At 45.6% G+C, this 19961-nt stretch overlaps 1 protein-coding gene across 2 annotated transcripts in view; it reads left to right on the top strand.

Moving 5' to 3' along the window:
• The first annotated feature begins 613 nt into the window (after positions 1 to 613).
• LOC100122612 (sushi, von Willebrand factor type A, EGF and pentraxin domain-containing protein 1) overlaps positions 614 to 19961 on the top strand; it is a 44311-nt gene continuing 24963 nt past the window's right edge. For both annotated transcript variants that reach the window (XM_031927973.2, XM_031927972.2), the window contains exons 1-2: positions 614 to 1051; positions 16111 to 16185. In XM_031927973.2, the coding sequence (XP_031783833.1) occupies positions 16114 to 16185 (72 nt within the window). In that variant the 5' untranslated portion in view covers positions 614 to 1051; positions 16111 to 16113. The remainder of the gene's footprint in view (positions 1052 to 16110; positions 16186 to 19961) is intronic.

The following is a 19961-nucleotide window of genomic DNA, read 5'->3' as shown; positions in this document are numbered from 1 at the left end:
AGCATAACCGACGCCAGCTCCGAGCGCAGGTAAAAAGACGGAGCGCGCCGTTCACCAAGTTGGACGGAGACGGAGCTGGAGGATCTGGAGGACTAATGCAGCGGCTCCACTATGTGGGATGTGTAGATGAAGCGATGCGTTATCCTCGTATGCTAGAGATGAATCTTATAAGGAAAATTTCATGACACGTTGACCCCGTAAAAGTTTATCTCTCGGTTAAAAAAGCCCGCCAAAGTCGCTGGATCACCCGATTCCATGCAACGAAAATCCAGTTTCGTCATAATCCTCGACAGCGGGACAAGTGCACACGGAGCTGGCGTATACGGACCATATAAAACGGGCCCGAAAATGCCAATAAAGCGCTCGCGGAGTGGAGAGGCCCCTTAAGAAAGAGGGACGGAGATAGGAACAGGTATATTATATACAGCGGAGAGCGGGAGCGAAACAGGTAAGAAGGAGAGAGAGATAGCCGCACCTCTCTCCCTCTCTCTCTCTCTCTCTCTCTCTCTCTCTCTCTCTTCGGCGGTGGCATACAAGTCGCTGGCTCCCCCTGCCGCAGCGTTGGGCCTCCTTGCTCCTCTCACACAGGGGCCCGAAGGAAGCCTCGCGCGCGGGCCAGTTCCTTAGTCTCGACGCGGCGGGCCGGAGGGAAGGTGCTCCGTGACCCTGGGATAGAATAGCCCTCACAAGTCTCTAGTATATAGTTGTTGTTTTGCACATCGCCAGCAGCGAGATATCGGCCACGCACTCTCAGTGCGGACATTTTCGAGAGTTGTTTTTTGTTGCACCGTATTTTTTGTTTTTTTTTTATTATTAATCTCCCGGAAAACTCGAGCGAGGAGACGAGTTCAAGTGCAGTACATACACAGGACCGTCGTAGAGTATACAGAGAGAAAAGTGCAGCTGGACCGGACAGTTATCTCGGCCCGAAGACGCAGCATCGAGTGGTGTTCCATGAGTCGACGGCGCGCGCCTCTCGGAGCGTAGGACCGCAGTGGGTGATTGTTTATAATTTTCATCGACAACGAGCCGTCGCAACGACGTACTATACGTGAGTGCCTTTTTTTCTCTCTGCAAAGTTTGTTGCACTTAACTCCCCATAATGCTCTGTATAATGTAACAACTCGTTGCGCTCTTACCGCGAGGAGGAGCGAGTCCCTCTCTCGCGCGGGGAAAAAAGTTCCTTGAACTCGGCCTATGCTCGTCTCTGATGTACACGTATACACGCGTATGTGCAGGAAGGACAGTCGTCGCGTGTGTGCACTTCTCTTCTGGAGACACGAGTTCTCGCTTATATGCGTTTGCACGGCTGCACAGCTCGCTGTAAGCGAGACGCGCTATTGTCCGGGACTTGTACGAAAAAAAGAGCGCCGCCAGAACAGACGCGGATGACTGGGCAGCGGGTATAGGAGTTTGGTTACGGCAAAGGATTTTTCTCTTCTTCCCGAGCACGCGGGAGAGTTTTGCTTTGCTGATCGATATTTTTAAACAACTAAACTGTTTTGATACTACCGATTGGAATCTATCGAAAATTAAAATATTCCATCCACCCATACCGGCAGCGATACACCAGCCGAAAAGCAATTATAGAAGCCCACGCGCTAAAAACAAACAAGATCTCCTCGCCGCGAGGAATTCCGAATCAGGAATCTCCATCTCGCGCAATATCCTTCGATCACCTTCATCCCGGTAAACTGTGGCGAGCGAAACCACTCCTTTTTTGTTTTGACGCCGGGGCACTCCCGCATCAGCCGACATAAAGCGAATTTCGCATTCCCGATCTCCTTCGCTCTTTCGCGCCCGAGAGATCGGATCCATAATGCAGCGGGAGACGCGAGGGCAGAGAAATAAATAAAGGACGAAAACGGAACGGTCGCGCGCGCGCGCATGGACCTTGAGACGCGTATAGCGATAATATTATACTCGCCGCTACGGATAGGTATACATATAAGCTTCTCTGGGAAGGAGCGGGCGACGGCCGTTTCTTTTCTGGAGTCACGGCCTCTCTTTTTCATTCTCCCTCGCTCGTCTTTCTCCGGCGTGAGCCGCCGCGAGCGATTCTCGGAGCTGCGGAGAAAGAGAAAGAGCGCGGAGAAAGAAGGAAGGAATGTCATGGAAATTCGAATAGGGTGTGTGTGTGTGTGTGGAGGAGCGATTGTTGATTTTTTTTTCTTATCTGAGTTTTCACCTGTGCATATCGCAGCGTGTAGGTAGCGTGTTTGAGGAGCCGAGCGAGGAAAGGAGCAGTTGTTGAACTTTTGAACGTCGATTGTTTTGGAGTCGGTGAATGTTGTCTGGTTGGGTTTGTGTGCTTACTGAGCGGAGACTAAGTGCGCCTTGTATTATCTTGCTTTTAGCGTTTTCATTTAGATATGCGAAATTATGTCGTTGCCTCATGAAGCTTTGTCTGCGAAATGAATACTTCGCTCACATTTAGAATGAATTAAGCGTAATGGCTGCAGAAGTTAAACTATATAAGAGTTTCGGAAATACATTCGTTAATCTGTGACCGAAATTAGCCGGCGCATTAGAAATTTCACCTTTTGAACGCAAACATAGTAGGCGGGGCTATTTAATGCTCATTAAGCGGCAACCCCATGCAAGAGTCTCTCTTTATGACGAATTTTTAATTGCCTCTTCCGCACTGATACACAGCTAATTGCACCTCAGCGCGCACGTGCTCTGTATATTCGCAGTAATTGCTTCTTTGTATACGCACACACAAGTAGTTGTTCAAATGCGCACTCGGTATACATAAACTCGTAATGCTCTCCTAATGTAACATATTCATGTCTAAATGGAATCGGCCGTGATGACTGTACTCCACAAACGCAGTCGCGAAGAGAATTTTTCTTCACGCTTGATAAAAATCCTATATAGTTGTTATCCAGTTGCAAAAGCCTATTTACACTCGAGCATGCAGCATTTCGCAACGTATTTCAATGGCTTTAAACTCCACGTTTTTCTCAAATTATATATATTGACTAGACACCATCCAAAACATTCTTGAAATCGGCGACGTAAATATACCAGCCGCGCTTTTTTCTCCTACACACAGCTCCGCTCGACCCGTGTACATATTTTTCCCTCCCCATACACACACACACACACACACACCGCACAGGTTTCTCTCGGTTGCAGTAACTCTACGGCAATAATCTCGAGCGCGAGTAGGCTCGTTACGTAAACGCGAATTCCTGGCGCGTTTAGCGGGATGCCGCCGATCAATTAGCATATACATCGTCGGCCAGAGCCAAAACGGCTTGAATTCAATCGAACCGCGCGCGCTTATTTTCTCGTATTATGCACACACACAAGCAGCGCACTAAATGTTCCCGCGTGGATTGCAGCTTGGCCGAAGAAAGAATAATAAATAAAGCGGCGTGTAAAGGAAAAAATAAAATACGAGGGGGAGAGAAGAAGAAACTCTCGCGATCGGCTGGCAACCGAACTACCGTTCGGAGCAGGATACTTCCTCGGCGTGTACGTGTATAGTAAAACCGGTCGAGTATACACAGCGACTGGAGGAGGACGATAGTCGTGTCGGCTCAGGGGTTAGTACGTACAAAGGCTCGATTTCCCGATGACCACGAGCGAGACGCGATCTGCTCTTTCCGTGTAAGCCTATATCCGTATTGGCTGGAGATGTAGGCGAGAGTGTGATGCATCGGTATACATCATGCGGTGAGTTTCTGCACAGGTCTTATCAGTATAGCGCACAGCAACGATCGAGTGTTCAATCTGCCGCTAACGGTTTTCAAAGAGTGTCGCCAAATTCTTTTTTCTAGATCGGGATAGACGCGTTCGTGTACGCGGTTTTCCGTTGCTTCTCGTGGGAATCGGTCAACGTCGGGGAGATCGAAGTGTGCGCGGGGAGGGAAGTTTGCCAACGCAAACGGAAAGAATAACGCGGCTAATTTAATGGACAGCAAAGCTCCATTGTCTGGCTAAAATGGCTTTGGAGAAATGACTTTTTACATTAGCCGACTACGGCTATCCGCAGTTCTCAAGGCGAAGGTCGACCTTGGCTCGTTCTATGCTGTGTAATTAAGGACGATTAGGCGCGAGCCGGCTTTATTTTGGAGGAAAGGGCAGCAAATCGTTATTCTTGTCGACTTTCCTTACCGCAGGGAAGCCGCGTATACTTTTTTCAATCTCGGAGCGAACTTTTTCTCAAAGAGAGAGAGAGAGAGAGAGAGAGAGAGAGAGAGAGAGAGAGAGAGAGAGAGACGACCGAAGCGGAAAGAGCGCAATCATACGCTGATACCGTAAAGCCGATATTGTTTCCGCACACGAAAGTCCAAACATGGATGAGAGATGATTTCTTAGCTACGGGCGTATAACGCACTATAAGGTCATAGCTCATGATTCCACGAGTATTATGGCGAGAGAAAGTCCATAAAAAATTACTAAACTTTCCCCGCACAAAAAGTCTCACGGAGATGCGTGCGGTATAACACTTGAAAAGGAAGGGTCATAATTGTATGCGCGTCTCGGTATTATTTTGTCAGGCATTCATGAATTCCCATTGAATTCTGACGCCCGGCTGACTTTTCCGCAAGGGCCGTACACACCAAAATAATTTCTTGTAAATAATCGCTTCGTTTTCTTTATGCGAGAAATGCGATAATTACGTTTTCCATAAAAATAAAGCGCGAATGCAAATTCACGTTACATTGCGATAATCCGATTTCTATACTCACAGCGTTACACACGGACTCGCTATCCGATAATCAGTTGCACTAAATAACACAAGGATTTTCACCCAAAAGCGATTAAAATCAGACGCCCGTCTAAGAGCCTGCATCGACAGACAGAAATTAATCAGCTTTAGAAAGTCCGGCATATCAAAAATCCATTTTTTTTTTTTTATAAAGCCCTCGGCACACTGCCGTTCGATTAAAACACCGTCGAGCCCGCGTACAAAACAAAGAGCGCCTCAAGAGAAAAATTTAATCATTCACTTTCTAACGAGCACACATACCACTCGGCACCTGTTATATCCCTCCTCGATCCGAACAGCACACTTATAACCGCGAGAGCTTTCTGACAGTTCTAGGATCATTTTCCCGCGACTGTCCGCGCGCGGCAACTCTTGCTTTCGATCTTTTCGATGTATCGGGCTCTCGTATAAACATTACGAATTTCTACTCGGCTCTCTCGCTTCATAGTGTATTATAAACCCGCACGGCGGGCATCTCGGCTCGAAAGTGCGCCGCGTTGCTTTATGTAAGAGCAGACGGATAAAGTAAAAGTAGCCGCCGTGAGAGACGTCAGGCAGAGAGGCTCGTCCCGCCGAATATAATTTTATTTCGCTACGGAGCATATTTTTCCGCCGCCGATGTCATCGCGCAATTAGCCTCGTCGCGCGTATCGTGTAATTAACGCTTGTGCATTATACCTACAGCTTATAGGAATTGTAGAGAGCGAATCGTTCGCGGAGGATTTTTTCGAGTCACGAGAATTCAGGATCAGAAGTATCATTGTGTGTACGTTGGTATAGAGATTATATGCTCGATTTCGTCATCGCGCAGAGACTAGAGCAGAGGATCGTGGAGATACAGGCTTTAATCCTGGGATACACAGCGTGCATCGCATTCCTTCGTGGATCAGATTTCGGGATGCATAGAATTTGATTTTTCTTTGAACAAAAGTAAATTCAATATTTTTTCAAAGTTTTGTACGAGGGAGCGCGAACTTTCAGGATCTAAATTTAAATTCGAAGCAGCAAGTACAGGTCGAATTTATTAAAATTTCACGATCGTCCCTTGCGGCGAACGGTCGCTGCATATAAAACCAGGCGGCTCTCGGGTTTCGCACGACAATGAATACTACTTATGCACGCGTGAAGGTTTCAAGGTTAAATGGAACTCAGCGTTTTTTAAAGCTACTTATAAGGATTCGAGTACACTCGATTCCGCCTGGACAACGCCTCGCTTTTGCTTCTGGTCTCTTATCGTTATACTGCGCGAAAACACTTTTATTCTCTTGAAACTCCTCAAAGAGTCAAAAATAATCGTAATATAATCCGAGTCGAACTTGAAACAGGTCCATGAATCATTGGCTCGAAGCGATGCTCGATCCTTGCGACGAAACCTCTCTCTCTCTCTTTCGTGAAAAACCAGCTCCGTTTCCCGCTCCCTCTCGCGCGTCATTTCTATTTTCGAAAGGCGCAAGCTCTCTCGACAATATCTCGCTCGCGGCCCGTAAACGAACTACTCGAGAGATTTCGTATCCGCCTCGCGCGATGTCCCGTTATCACAAGCGCCTAGAGAGCAAGAGAGAGAGAGAGAGAGAGAGAGAGAGAGAAAATGCGCGTCCGCTCAAAAGTCGCGCCGTGTACAGTGTATATACAGATCGGCCGAGTGAGATTCGAGGCACGCGCGGCGGCGGCGGCTTCTCGACATCGATAATACAGCGCGGAATCATAATTAACGGAGTAGGTACGCGCACGAGCGACTTAACGGTTATGTGTGCCGGGAGAGATGGATAGAAGCGCTGGTGTGGTATGCTATAGCTAGATGTGGCAAAAGGGACAGGAGACACGTATAATAATAGAAGAGATGGCTATGGATTTTGAGAAGGAGTCTGCGTAATTGCGGAAAGTATTTATAGCTTAATTGCGGACAGTTATGTACGTATAGCGTCGATATAATGCATCAGCGGGTAATTAGCGAACGGTAATAACTCACGTGGGATAGAGCTTCTGCGGTTCGTCTCTCGGCTTACTGTCTGTGCGAGCGAGTTTACGGTTTCCGAGCGAATCTGGGGAATCGATCTTCGACATACTGTCCCTGCGTAATTAGCTCCACATTTCTTATGTATGAATCATCGACTAATTCCTACTTAACGATATTTTAACATATACGAAAAACAAAAATACACAATCGCACATTCTGCACACATAGCAATTTGTACATCGTCCGATATCATCAAAAAGCGCTTCTCTTTTCGCGCGCGAGCAAAGTTTCACCTTTGTCGGAAGTTCGCTCGGTGCGCCCGCAGAGCCGACGATCGTATCGACTTTCGCGTCTGGTGCACTTCTATATCGCGCGTATCATACTCCTGCACTTGCGGGCGAGACTATTAGGTGGAAGCCCGCGTGAATTTCTATATAATATAATATACCGGTAGAATATGGAATATAATAGAGAAGATCGTTCCGTGAGTGGGCGATGCTAATCGCTATAGATTCTAGAGGAAGTGTCTTGGTGCGGTCATATAGGTAAGATCGAAGTAGCATTAGCATTTCCTGACTCGGATGTGGTGAATATTAAAAAAAATTCATGAGACGCATTTGAGTAATACGTGATGTCACTTAGAATATATTATTGTCATATAGCGTAGAGAAGCATTGTGTTGTCATCCAGCTAAACGACTATTGTAACAGTTCTTTTGTTGGATTATACATATGGAATTGATTATGCAAGCGCGCCTTTCTTTCTGGGTAAACAAACCGGGAAAAGTTAGGAAGCGTGTATAGTGTGTTAATTTTAATAACAGTCCACTGTAGTCCATATAATTTTGACGCACTGAAGCAAATTCGCGCTTACTGTATCTCATAATATACTGTTGCACTTTTTTTCCAAGAAAATACATCGCTGCTATATCAAAGATGATCACGTTACAATAAACCACTTCCTATTTATGCCTCGTCGTTCATTCAGAGGACGATTGCCGGCGCGAAAAAGTAGGCTACCATATAAGGATTCGGCGCAGCATAAGAAGCGTATACACACGCGCTCACTTGACGTAACTATCACGAAATGGAGTACCGTTCGCTATTGTCTAATCGTCGACGTCGTCGTCGGCGGCGACGCGACGTTTCCGGTCAACGACTCGTGTGTGCGATCATGTGTGTACAGGCTGAATTACTTTGACATTGAATTGGACGATTGATTCGATTCGGAGATGAGCGGATTAAATTCAAATGAACGCTTTAAATCCTGTAAAATCAGTCGTGAAAGTGTGTAAAGTCAAGCTCGTCTCCCATTGTGCATCACTTCCGTCGATCACAATGACACTCGAATCCACCCGCCTCCTCAGCCCTTTGTGCCGTGTACTGCCACAAGAACAAAAGCAAAAGGCGCTTATAATACTCAAGAAAATTACACTCGAACATCGGCGCTCTCGTCATCCTCCCACCATCATCATCAAGCGCTGCGAGAGAGGGCCCAAGGCCCAAAATAAGCGTCTTTATCCCCACTACTTGCCGACTATAGGCTCCCCCAATTTTCGCTCGTTCCGTGCGCAGGTGCTCGAAATTCCTCAAGCGCCGCCGCTGGTGCATCTGCGGGGAGCGTATACCTGCTGACGGGTTTACCAGAGGGCTCAGATGGAATTTAAAGGTTTCCGCTGCGCGTGGAAATCTTGTTTTCAGGTTTATGGGATCGACAGCGTAGCTTCTTCGAAGAGTATTACTGTGCGGGTTCATGGTTTTGGCTGTGGACTGTTTTTTTTCCGTGGCTGGCTTCGCGTTGCTGAGATTTGGGAAAATCATTACGGAGCTGGCGCCGGTTCGGGGTCTTTTATGGCGTGGAAAGTTTTCGAGAAGAGGCAGGCAGAAGTTTTCGTAAATTAAGGCTGCAATAGTAAACGCGACCGCGTTGGTTGATGAAAAGTGAAAAAACTCTCGGTATCGCCATAAGTTTCACTCTTCAGGTGAAAAAATGTATTTCCAATAATAAACGCGGCGTTTATTAGAAAACAGAGCAGAAAGTCGTCGAGGCATTTCACTGGATGAACAACGTTCTGATTAATTACACTTAAACAGACAGCTATGGAAAGTGCCTTAATTTTCGTAAACGCGAAGTGTAAACGTATGATCATAGCTTCGGTCGCTTTCGAGTATCAAAGCGTGAAACCCTCGACGCGTATAAGTTTCCCAGCGTGGGAAAACGAATACACAAAGTCGAAAATCGTCGCCGCTGAACAAAGAACCCCGCGATGCTTTGGATAATCACGCTTTTTTACGATCAATTAACCAGTAGTTTCCTCGCGCATTATGTAATTACGTCGCGGATAAAGGAAAAGCGATTCCGGCGGTTAGCTTAACTTTTACAACGACTTCGTATACATGAACGCATCGCACCTAATCCGACTAAAACCAATCCAGCGTCTCAAACGCGTCACCGACGACAGGTACACATACAGCACGTCCGCCTCTCGCGCATTAATTCCCGCGTCCGGCATCAATTAAGCGCGAGAGAGACTCACAGCGCGACCACCGCGCGACGATGTATTTTCGCAGGGTACCGTTCGCCGCGATTGCGGTACACATACGTGCGGAGCGCGCGGGACCGTTACAGTCGATGCAACGCACCAAAGGACACACGAGGATGTCGCTCTCGCGCGATACTTTCTCGCTGCGAGCTGCGGAAAACGAAATCGACGGCGAGAGACTTTCCATTTTTCGTCAGCTGCTCTGTCTCCTTCCTGGCTATTATGCGTTGAAGCTGTTTTAGGCTTTTTGGGGTTTAAGGAAAGTCATAGGTATAGAAAGATGCGATCGGTCGCGGTTGAGTGGCTGATGATTCAGTCGAACGGAAGCTTATTGAATTAATGGTAATGCAATGTAGTCTTTTTGCTATTTGTGCGTAAAAAGAGATATCTTCCGAGCGCTAATTATCTGCGTTTCAAAATATTTGGAAATTATTCCTTGAATTATTTCAGCTGGTTATCAGCTTCGACAAGAAAATTGGTCTTGTCAATTAAATGTGTAGCAACGATATGATAATTATTTACAACCTGAACTATACGTTTGTCACAGTTGCTCGCTTCAAAAAAATGTAGAAAGAAAGAAATGAAATTACCAAGATGACTGACAGAAAGTTCACTTGATCAATCGCAGCCAATGTTCCAGAACGAGTTTATACGAGCTTATTATACAATGCCAAGATCTTTTCTTTTTTCATGAAAAAAGTGCAAACTATATCATATGGCACAGCTGTCTCTTCTCACATAACTCTATGCACAGCTCGACCTAAATGAACACTTTTCGCTAGCCGCATGACTAAGCACTTCCAGCTCTCTCGCAAAAAAAAATCACCCTGGTAACCTTAGACTATAATTGGATCTTGATACAACTAAACTGCAATTTTCACCATCGCAGCGCGAGAAAAGAAAAGTCATAACCGCACGTCGCTCCGCAAGACAAAGAGACACCGCTTCATTTTTTCCAAAGGAACGCGCTCGACTTATCTCGCGGTCTATCGCCTCGCTTTAGTATAATGTGCATGTAGGTGGACACTTAGCATTCGTACGGTGCAGCGCGATGCTTTTGCCCGGAGCGCGAAACGCCGCCAACGCTCCGCGGCCATTCTTCCCGCGAGCCTTTCACACGCACACGCGGCGGAGACGCGGTTTATATTGTGCCGCGAGTAAACGGGTTACCCGAATGCTTTCTCGTATGACTGTATACTCGCTTATACGAGTGTTTATTAATGCTTCGGCTTCGACCTTATATTTTTTTGGCTGTGGTGTATAGTGTGTTATTTTGGCGGTTGCACTATATTGCCACATGCGTATGTGTGCTCCGATTTCGTGTGGGATATGGGGTCGATGCTTTAGATCGAAGATCGAGATAGTGAGGTAGGATTTTTTATTTTTCAGTTTCAAGGCTCCAGTACTTTCGATATCGGGCCACGAGAAATTATTGCTGCCTTACGTACTATATGATGGCGGGAGTACAAAGTGGATATGTACAACATGTGCTTTTGTTGCGAGACTTACATGTGGCTGGTCTAATTGATCGATCTATATAAAAAGGCGGAATGGCTATCGTTGCGGCTATTTCTCAAAGGTGGATTGATCAAGAGACTGTATAATGAATTCTCGTAACAATCGTAGATGCATATTTTTACACGCAATTGATATGCCTTTGTCAATACAACAATGATACATGCGAGATTTAAACGATTACTGACAAGCAAATTCTGGTTTCGAATTACGGGAGAAACTTTCAGTAGTGAGTCAATAAAACAAACCTTCATACTTTTCAAGATAACACACCTACCGGCGGCTATAACTGTACTCCGTACAGGTAGAAACTGTATTTTTTATACTTCCTCTTTTTTAAGGAAATCGCAACAAGTTTTTTATTCTGCTATACGTACAAATTCCGAGATAAATTTTTTAAATCCATCCGTCATTGTTATTTCGCCCAACGCTGCAGTTGTTTATATACGTTCCTCTAGCTTTAAAAAAAGAAACGATGCATCAATGTCGACGCCGACTTTGTGATTCGAATCCTTAACTACATGCGAGCGCGTTTGGTCTCTTTAAACGGAAAAAATTTAAATGCGCTTCGTATACACTCACGCACTTTCTCACCTGAAAGCTTTCCAGCGACTAAATAACAGATTTTCTCATAGGTGAATATACGTCTACGTTCGAGTCCGAAATAGTAATGAAGTCTGCGAATGTATTTGGTTCAAAGTTGATGTCTGCCTTGCGCATGCTAATCCTAAACAGAAACTCCCTGCATTAACATAAACTATTAATTTCTTTGCAAATCCCATGGAGAAACGCGATTATTTTTTCAAACGCTATACAGCCGAGTTTCTTGGGAATATGCGGAGTCGAGATTTTGAAAAGGCCAATTATAGAAACATCCCCAGAGGTGTTTCCTCTGCACTTATTTCCTCGAAAAATATTCCACTAACTGTAAGACAGTCGTTAACAGCAACGCTCTCGAACCGAACCATATTTCCACCATTGGTACAGTAATTTCTGTTGTTCCCCGAATCACCGTCACAGCTACACATGTTTACGATTTCCATAAAGAAAATCCTATTCATTCCTCTCGGCTACCCCGATAAACCGACAAATAAATTCTGACGAGAGAGCCAAGTAGCTTTCTACCCGCACACCTGGTATAATTAAACAATTCACTACACTCGTCCCATAGCTTATCCTAACACGTGCAAAAACAAACGGCGCCTGAAATAAAATCGATTTCTCTCGCTTCCTCAAGCCATCAAACGAGCTTCACACGCACATGCACGTCGCGATCCAGTTAAAAGCAATAGAACACGCCTCTGTAAAACGCTGACCGAAAACGCCCAACGCACGCGCGGTGCAATAAGAAGGAAAACACATCGGTGTACCGGTTTCCCTCACGGCGACGGTCATGCAGCTGCAGTTGCGCCACTTTTACAGTAGCTACAAGTATTGTACGTGTAAGCAATGCGGCATCTAAGGTTGGTACTTTTGATTGTCGCGCTTCGACGCCTTGGGTAGATGTGTACGCTAAGAAGAGAGAGAGAGAGGCTTTTAGAAAGGTGCGAAAGATGCGCGAACGCGTATATACCGTACGTCTGCTGCTGTTGACCCTGAATTCGTAATTGCCGCGCGCGACGACGAGAGAGTTTTCTAAACTGTGAGAGAGAGAGAGAGAGAGAGACCTGTAAGGTGCTATTAGGCTCTTTCGCGAATGGAAGATTATCAGACATGCGGTGGTTCGTTTTGAAAGATGCAGGTATACAAAAGATGATTTATATCAGAGGGTTGTCAGGATGGAACCTATAGTGCGGTGATTTGGAATTATGCTAATCCTCAAAACAAGTACCGTGTAAATGACCCGCTGCTACGAGTGAACGACCGCGTAACGCGACACTTTTATCGCTTGGCATAAATGATTGTTTCTAAAAATAGACTCTTCATCAACGTTAAATCCGAGCAACAATAATTACCCTCACCGCACCGCGCATTAAACTATTACGAACAAACGATAGGAGCACCACCTCTCACACACATAATAATTAAATTCCCCACACTCGTCACCGCCGATTTCAATAAAGTCGCGTATGAAAAGTTCAGTTAGCTGATGGAATTAGCAACACATCCCCGTGCGCGCGGCTCTCACACCGTTAGCACAGGCGTTACAGTCATGTTTATGCAATCCGGCGTCATCCTCGCGCACGCATTGTGTCCTCTCTTACATGCTCCGGCAACTGGAGCGAATCACATGAGACTGCAGATCTTATTGTACAGCGATCGGAGGTGTGGATAAGCGTATACGCGCGGCTAATTAATTAGTGCTGCTGACTGCGATATTATATTCTCAATCGGACGATCGTCGTACAGGTGTATTATCCTCGAGGACTGCGCAAGACAGTTTGACGGAAAAATGTAGGTCGACGAGCGATGAGTCAATTTGCTCGCGAAAATTGGCGTGTATACGCTTCATTTGGGTTAATGTCTTCACTCTTCTGCCGTCGTCGACGTTCTCGGTGTGGATTGAGACGCTTCTGGATTATTTTGCTGGTCATCGCGCGAGTGAGACTGGGATGCTCGAGTGACAAAACAGTTACGTTTGAATGCACTTCGTATACTGTACATACCATATAAGCTGCTAAAACTGAATTTAAAAAAAATCGTCCTACACTACTATACACCATAGCAGCACTTCGCGATAGGTTCAACACTCCTAATGGCATTTAAATCGCACGCGTACGATCCCCTCGCGAACGCGCTCACCTTGAACGCCGCGTATACTCCTCGCGATAATTGCGCCCATTTGCACGCGCGCTGTTATAATCTCAGCGCGTGTGTATATAGATAGCACTACTGCTGCAGGTGTAACGGTTCTCGCGTCGCGCATAGCTGGCTACGACGGCCCGCGATTATAAATCGGTTCCATTTCTTTTTTAGGCTGCAGCTATAGCGTGTACTGACTCGCTTTCTGAATTTTCCCCAACGATGTTCGTGCGTGTACGGAGAGAAACTTCTCGTCTCGACGCGGATGGTTTATCTCGAGACAAGCGCGATTTTTTTTTCGAGGACGAGAGAGTTGGAGCGGTGTATCGGTTGTATACTCTAATAACGAGAGCTGGGCTGGGCGAAATTCGCGCGAGGAGATCTCGTTCGGCTGGAACGAGAATGCGCTGCGGCTGATGTATTCCGATCTAATGAAAATCGCGTATTGGAGAAGTAAATGTACATTTAGAGGACGCGCATGCGGTCAATTATTTCGAGCGATCGCCGATAAGATTCTTCGAATGTTCAGTTTTTTTTTTCTCATGCTTGGAAAAATGAGCGCATGCGGTCGATCTTTGCAAGCGGTGCTGCGATATTTTTTTCGCTAGTGTTGTGAAATCGCTGGGATGAAAAAATCCTTCGTTGTGAAATCGACGACGAAGGCTTACCATTTCGATCTTATATCTGAAAATCTCCCGCCGATAGTTATAAATAACCCTGAGGACAGCTTATAGGCATTAGTAGCGTACGATCCATGTCGAAAGAATTCGCCTGGCGAAAAAAACCGGGCTTTTTCCAAGCGACATTCTCGCCGGCAAAGAAACTGGTTTCCAATGTATAAATCAGGCGTATCACAGGCGTCGACGAATTAACCGTATACATACCTCTAAACGACACATCCTCGCGAGATCGAAAAAAAAACCGAATATTAAATAATCCAGTAGGCATGAATTTCTTCACACCTCGACGTACAACACACAACTAGAGAAACTACACGCCACGTGTGCGCAGCTCGTATATAGACTTAATAAAGGCGCGTAACAAGCACCTGCGCGCTTTCCTTTTTTCACGCGACTGCAGCGCAACTTGGAATTCGGATACTTCTCTTTCCATGCTACTGCACTCGATGCATATAGACATGACTCGTCTTACGTCAGCTGCGCGCTTGCAATTAGAATCGCATAGGCAGGGAAGAGTTTTCGACGCCGGTGCATGGGAACCGAGCGCGTGTACTTGGTTTTTTGCCCGCATAAATGTATTGCGAGCGAATTCGTCGCGGTAGTTTGCGCCGCTGATGATGATTCATTCGCGTTGCGCGATTTTTGACAGTGTAACTTATTGCGCTCAGAATGAAGTTATCAATTTTCTTTGCGGGAGTTGATGTTTTTCGGAGCATCGAACTCGTTGGTGGACGATAAAAAGTGCGAAAGTTTATTTGCAGGAGATAATCTTATCGTTCCTCACGCACTCACTTTGGTAAACAACTGCATATTCATACTAAAGTTTTCCATTAACGTAAAATTGTACAGATAAGAATCGAATGCTCATCGATCATCGAACGACGCGCGCACTTATACCTCCGCGGACAATGAAGCGCTGCTTAGATATGCAAGTGTCTCGAGCCGGTAAATCGAGAGGCAAAGATACTCTCACGCTTCTCGGTGTGAATGGGATCTCTTTGCGCGTTACGCTTACTCACAGTACAAGGGAATGAGCTAACGAGCTACGCTTTGACTAAAGGCCGTTACCTTTAATTATGTCATCTATTGTCTCGGAGAAAATTCTCAGACTGTGCAGCGAATTGTCTGCGTTGGCTGTGTATACATAGACGCGCGAACGAGAAAACAAAGAAATAGAGCTCGCAGTGATGCGTCTATTTATAACTGTTTTAGTGCAATAGCTTCTGTATACGCAAAGCATAGTGCGCGTTACATTTTTTCTTTCTTCCTCTCCATTGATTTTTGTGAGGATGATTCGAGTGAAACTAAAGTGCACTACATATTCGATTCAGAAATTATCAACTCAGTTATAGCAATGAGCGGCCCAAGCAAGCCCAACAAAAGTCAGTTTTCGCATTAGTAATATACCCCTATATATACATTCCGTGCGTGAATTATCATGCGGGAAAAGAAAGCCCTTATGTGCCACCTATATCTTGACTGGCTAGAACCTCAGTGAGTTTGAATGAATCACGGTCCACATGTCCACGGCTATGAAAATCTATCTTTCACCCAAAAATGATGATAGAATTTCGTTTTCTCATGCATACGATTATGACGCAGCCTTTTTAAACGAGATTTTGTGAGACTTCACTTTCTCATGTAAGATGATGTGGCATTTTTATTCCGTGCACGTGTGCAGCTCGCAGAAGAAATCAAAAGAAAATCTCAAAATAAGGCCGTTTCAGAGATAATTAACCTATAAGTTTTTTTCTAAACCGATTCATAAATCACGGGAAGAGGCTTTCTCAAATAATTAACGTTATGAAGAGCTACACTAAAAGATAATCATCGATAATCACCATAAATCTAAGCGCGGTTTTATGCGTGTTGTGAATATTATCAAATAACGAAAAAAAAAAAATCCACAGAATATACATGAATGCTAAAAACTACTCTTCTCTCTTTACAGAAAATGCTGATAAGGAAATCGGCGGCTGTTTGGCTCGCCGTCCTCTTGTGCCATCTTCGACTAACGGAGTCTCAGGTGAGTTACCTCTCTCGCATGTACATACTCCAGCGCTTTAATGCCCACACACACACACAAACACGTCTACATATAAACCCACGAATGCAGCAGCAGCAGTATAAGCTGCCCCGGAGCGCGTTCGCACTCTCATAACCGCCGCGCGCGGCGGCGAGAGAGCTTGCCCAACCGGCATTCAGCCTCTCTCGAAACAGGTTTTCGCTATTTTTTACTCGCGTTTTCTTCGCCAGTCCAACGGGGAGTACGCATTCCCCGCTCTTATTCTGCTCTTCTTGCGCGCTCGAGAATATATACTTTCGACGCGGACAACACCGAGCGCGAACAAACGGATAACCGATCGCGATTGTGCAACTCTCTCGCGGAGTTTATTTTTAATTTGCAGCCAGCGGCGAGACCGGAAGCGCTGCGTTAAATAATTTAAGCGCGTAACTGCGTTTTACCGCGCGACATTGCGCAAGGAAATCGGATCGGAGATCGGTTGATCGAAGCGCAGATCGTCGACATCCCTGACTCACAGCGGCTTTCGCAACGAGTAGGAGACGGAGTTCCGTTCGGTCGATGTAGGTGGCGGGCCGAGGCTGCAATTAGACGAGCCAGTCGTCCGAGGAGAACAATGCCTCGGCGAATAATTTGCGTCCCCGCCGATGCAGGCGCGTAGGTTGTCCCCGCATCGCTTATTCTCTCTCTGTCACTTTCGTTATTAGCCTGCGGGCGCGAGATGGCTTTTTAAGTTTGAATAGTCAACCATGGACGGAGTAGAAAGTGTACACAATGCGATATACTTATGAGTAAACAAGTTATCATTTTCTTTCAATTAGCGCCTTGGATATCGTTGTCATTGTGTTTTGCCATTGTTTCTCGGGCTGCCGATCGTATAATGCCTTTCTTAAATGCCGAAAGTCCTAACTGGAACTTAAAATTGTTATTTGTTTGCACACGTCGATCGTAAACCATTCGGCCAGCTTACTTATGGTTCGAGAAAAATTCATGAGATTTCATGAGAAGTTAGTAGACCGAAAAGTTCGTATTTTTTTCGCAGTCGAACGCAGAAAAGAAGAAAACTACCGTAAACTCGCGATACCGAACATTAAGTTTACAGTCGTTACCGTAATAAACCATCTCCGGCATCAGACATCTCTTAATTTGACGCTTCGATTTTGTTTGCGTTGACTTAATTGATTAAACGTGCTGTGATTGCATGCTTTGAATTTTCAGGGAAAATATCAAACGCTCGCGGTGGATATAGCGTTTAGCAGTCTATATCGAGGCTCTTTTGAAAGCGGCGTAAAACCGTTAGTTTGCCTTACATATAAAAACAGTACGGTATATAATTCAGTTACGGAGCGATAGCGCCATCATGTGCTCAGGCGAAATTAGCACTTCTCACAGCTTCTGCACACAATTCGCTCAAACGTGCGTGTGTAAAGAATAAATCCAGGAAAAAAACAAGCAGACCCGCGGTTCCTTTCTATACTGAAAAACTTGACATCTCGCGTGTGCATATGTGTAGTAATTATAAACTGGTTTGAATGGCGAGGAAATTCGCACGTTTTTAGAAAAGTGTATTATGATTAAGTGATTTCATTTTCGAGAACCAGATACATTCACGAAAAATACTTTCGCGCATATAATTACAATATACGTATACGATCAAGTCGGAGAACGTGCGCGCGCACCTGCTTCTCGATTACGTAAAAATCATTGAAAATCTCCGGCAAGAAGTACCGCTCGTTAACCTACACTCCAAAAAAGTACCCAAAAAAAAAAATAGAAAACACTCGTTTACTCGTATATCGCTATAACACAAGCAGCAGCGTCTCAAGGCGAGCACATACAGTCTCGGAGACTTGGAAAGGCTTAGGTCGCGAGATAGGCATCTGCGAAATGGCCGATCGGCGCGGCCTAGCCTTATAGCGGTGAAAGTGCATTCTGCGCGAGCTCACGCACCCATGGCCGAGAGGTGGTGGCAATAACGCATCTGTGCGCGCGGCTGTGGTGTTGTTGTTCGCTGAGTTCGCGGAAATTGGAATCGATACTTTTGCGCACTGCGCTTATTAGATCGGCGAACTCGTTTGCACGCGCGAAAGGAGTTTAATCGGTAGCGATTTTCCGCTATGGACTCGCGTCGTTGCGAGTATGGTATTTTCGAAGTGTAACTTGTGGTTACCTTATGTGCACATTCTTGATGTATGACTGCGCACATCGAAGTTCGAAGCTTGTTAATCAGCAGATACGCGAAGCATTATTCGAAAAAGTTTCTCAGTAGTTTCACGCCGGGATAATGCAAAGAAATCTATTAATAATTTGTAGTAGCGTCAGAGGGAGAAGAACTAAATCATCATTTCCGCATAAAAATCTCGCGCTAATTAAGTTGTTTCGCCAAATGACGTTTCTAATTTCCCGGGCATACGCGGCTCTTCCCGCCAACCTCTAGACGCGAGAATATGATTGATGTGATTTACTTCGGGCTCGCTTAAGTAGCGACAGGTAAAATTGCGCTTTTCACAATTGCGAGCGCATTTGTGACCAAAACAATTGCACGAATCATGTGTAAATCCACAAAATGGAACCGGAGCAGCGCGAATTGAGTCTCGCGTTTAATTGCAAAAGAGCTAGATAAACGGTTCATTGCAAAACAAATAGAATAATGTGTCTCGCCAACACTTCGAATTACATTAAAAGCCCATATCTTTACGACTCTGAACTGTATACAAACATTCGCAAGCACAGAAAGCCAGCCAACCGGCTCTATCCCTTTCAAGACACGCACATAGGGAATTCCGCGTCCGCGAACACGAAAAGCGCGTTAAAACAATCGCTCGCGCGACAAACGAAACGCATTTGCGGCTACACTACCTGCAAGCATACCCCCATGGGTGCCTAACTCGTAAATTAGTCTCGCAAGGATTTGTGTGCGCGTGTAATAGAAAAGCTCGTATAAACGCGGAGGAAGGATCGGACGAAGGAATGCGTATAACGTCTGCCGCTCCTCGACGGAATGCGATAACCCGTTATGTCATTTACGAGCCGAGCGAAGGAGGAGTGGACGTGGCTCCGAATACGCGCTGCGGACTGACTGCGGGATGAGCGAGCGGTTTTGACTTGACAGTGAGGTGTCGCGGAAGATTTTTGCTCGGGGAAAGGGAGTGGCTTTTCTTTTAGAGGGTTTTGTATGTACTATTAGATTGTAGCAAAGCTGATCTTCTCGGTAAAAGATGACTTTGGTTATACGAGCTGTGCGTTTATCGCTGTGAATCCATCTGAGAGCACAATGCGGGTTGGAGGTGCACCGAAGCGGCTTTTGGAGTGGATTCTATTGTAATTGCCTGATACGGGGATGAGAGAGATTATCGCGCGGTGTGATCTCGAGTCCGAATAATTTATTATTCAAGGTTATTTATATTAAGTCATTTCGAATAGCCGAATGCGTGCCTGGTGTGAATTTATCGTAATTCTGAGGATGTAACGTAACGAGGATCAACGACTTTGAAAATTAAAAGCATCGATAACGCATTTCTCTCCCTCTCCGTCGTTATCCAACCGTGCGTGCCTTCGACCTCTCCTATACTCTCTAGAGAACAGCGCATTAGCCTAAGCCACACGCACGTACCAATCAACACTCTGAATAAATTACAAAAAAAATGCTGCACTCCGGGAACTTTCCTTACACAAGCCCATACGCAACAATGCCGATATTCGTCGCATAACAAGCATCGAAAACCGCGCGCACACACAGAGATCGAAGAACATTTCACCTCTCGCACACGTACGCATAC

The sequence above is a fragment of the Nasonia vitripennis genome, chromosome 3 (genome assembly GCF_009193385.2).
Source record: "Nasonia vitripennis strain AsymCx chromosome 3, Nvit_psr_1.1, whole genome shotgun sequence".
Lineage (NCBI taxonomy): Eukaryota > Metazoa > Arthropoda > Insecta > Hymenoptera > Pteromalidae > Nasonia > Nasonia vitripennis.
The sequence above is the reverse complement of the archived record's forward strand: the minus strand, read 5'-3'. Positions and strand labels throughout refer to the sequence as shown.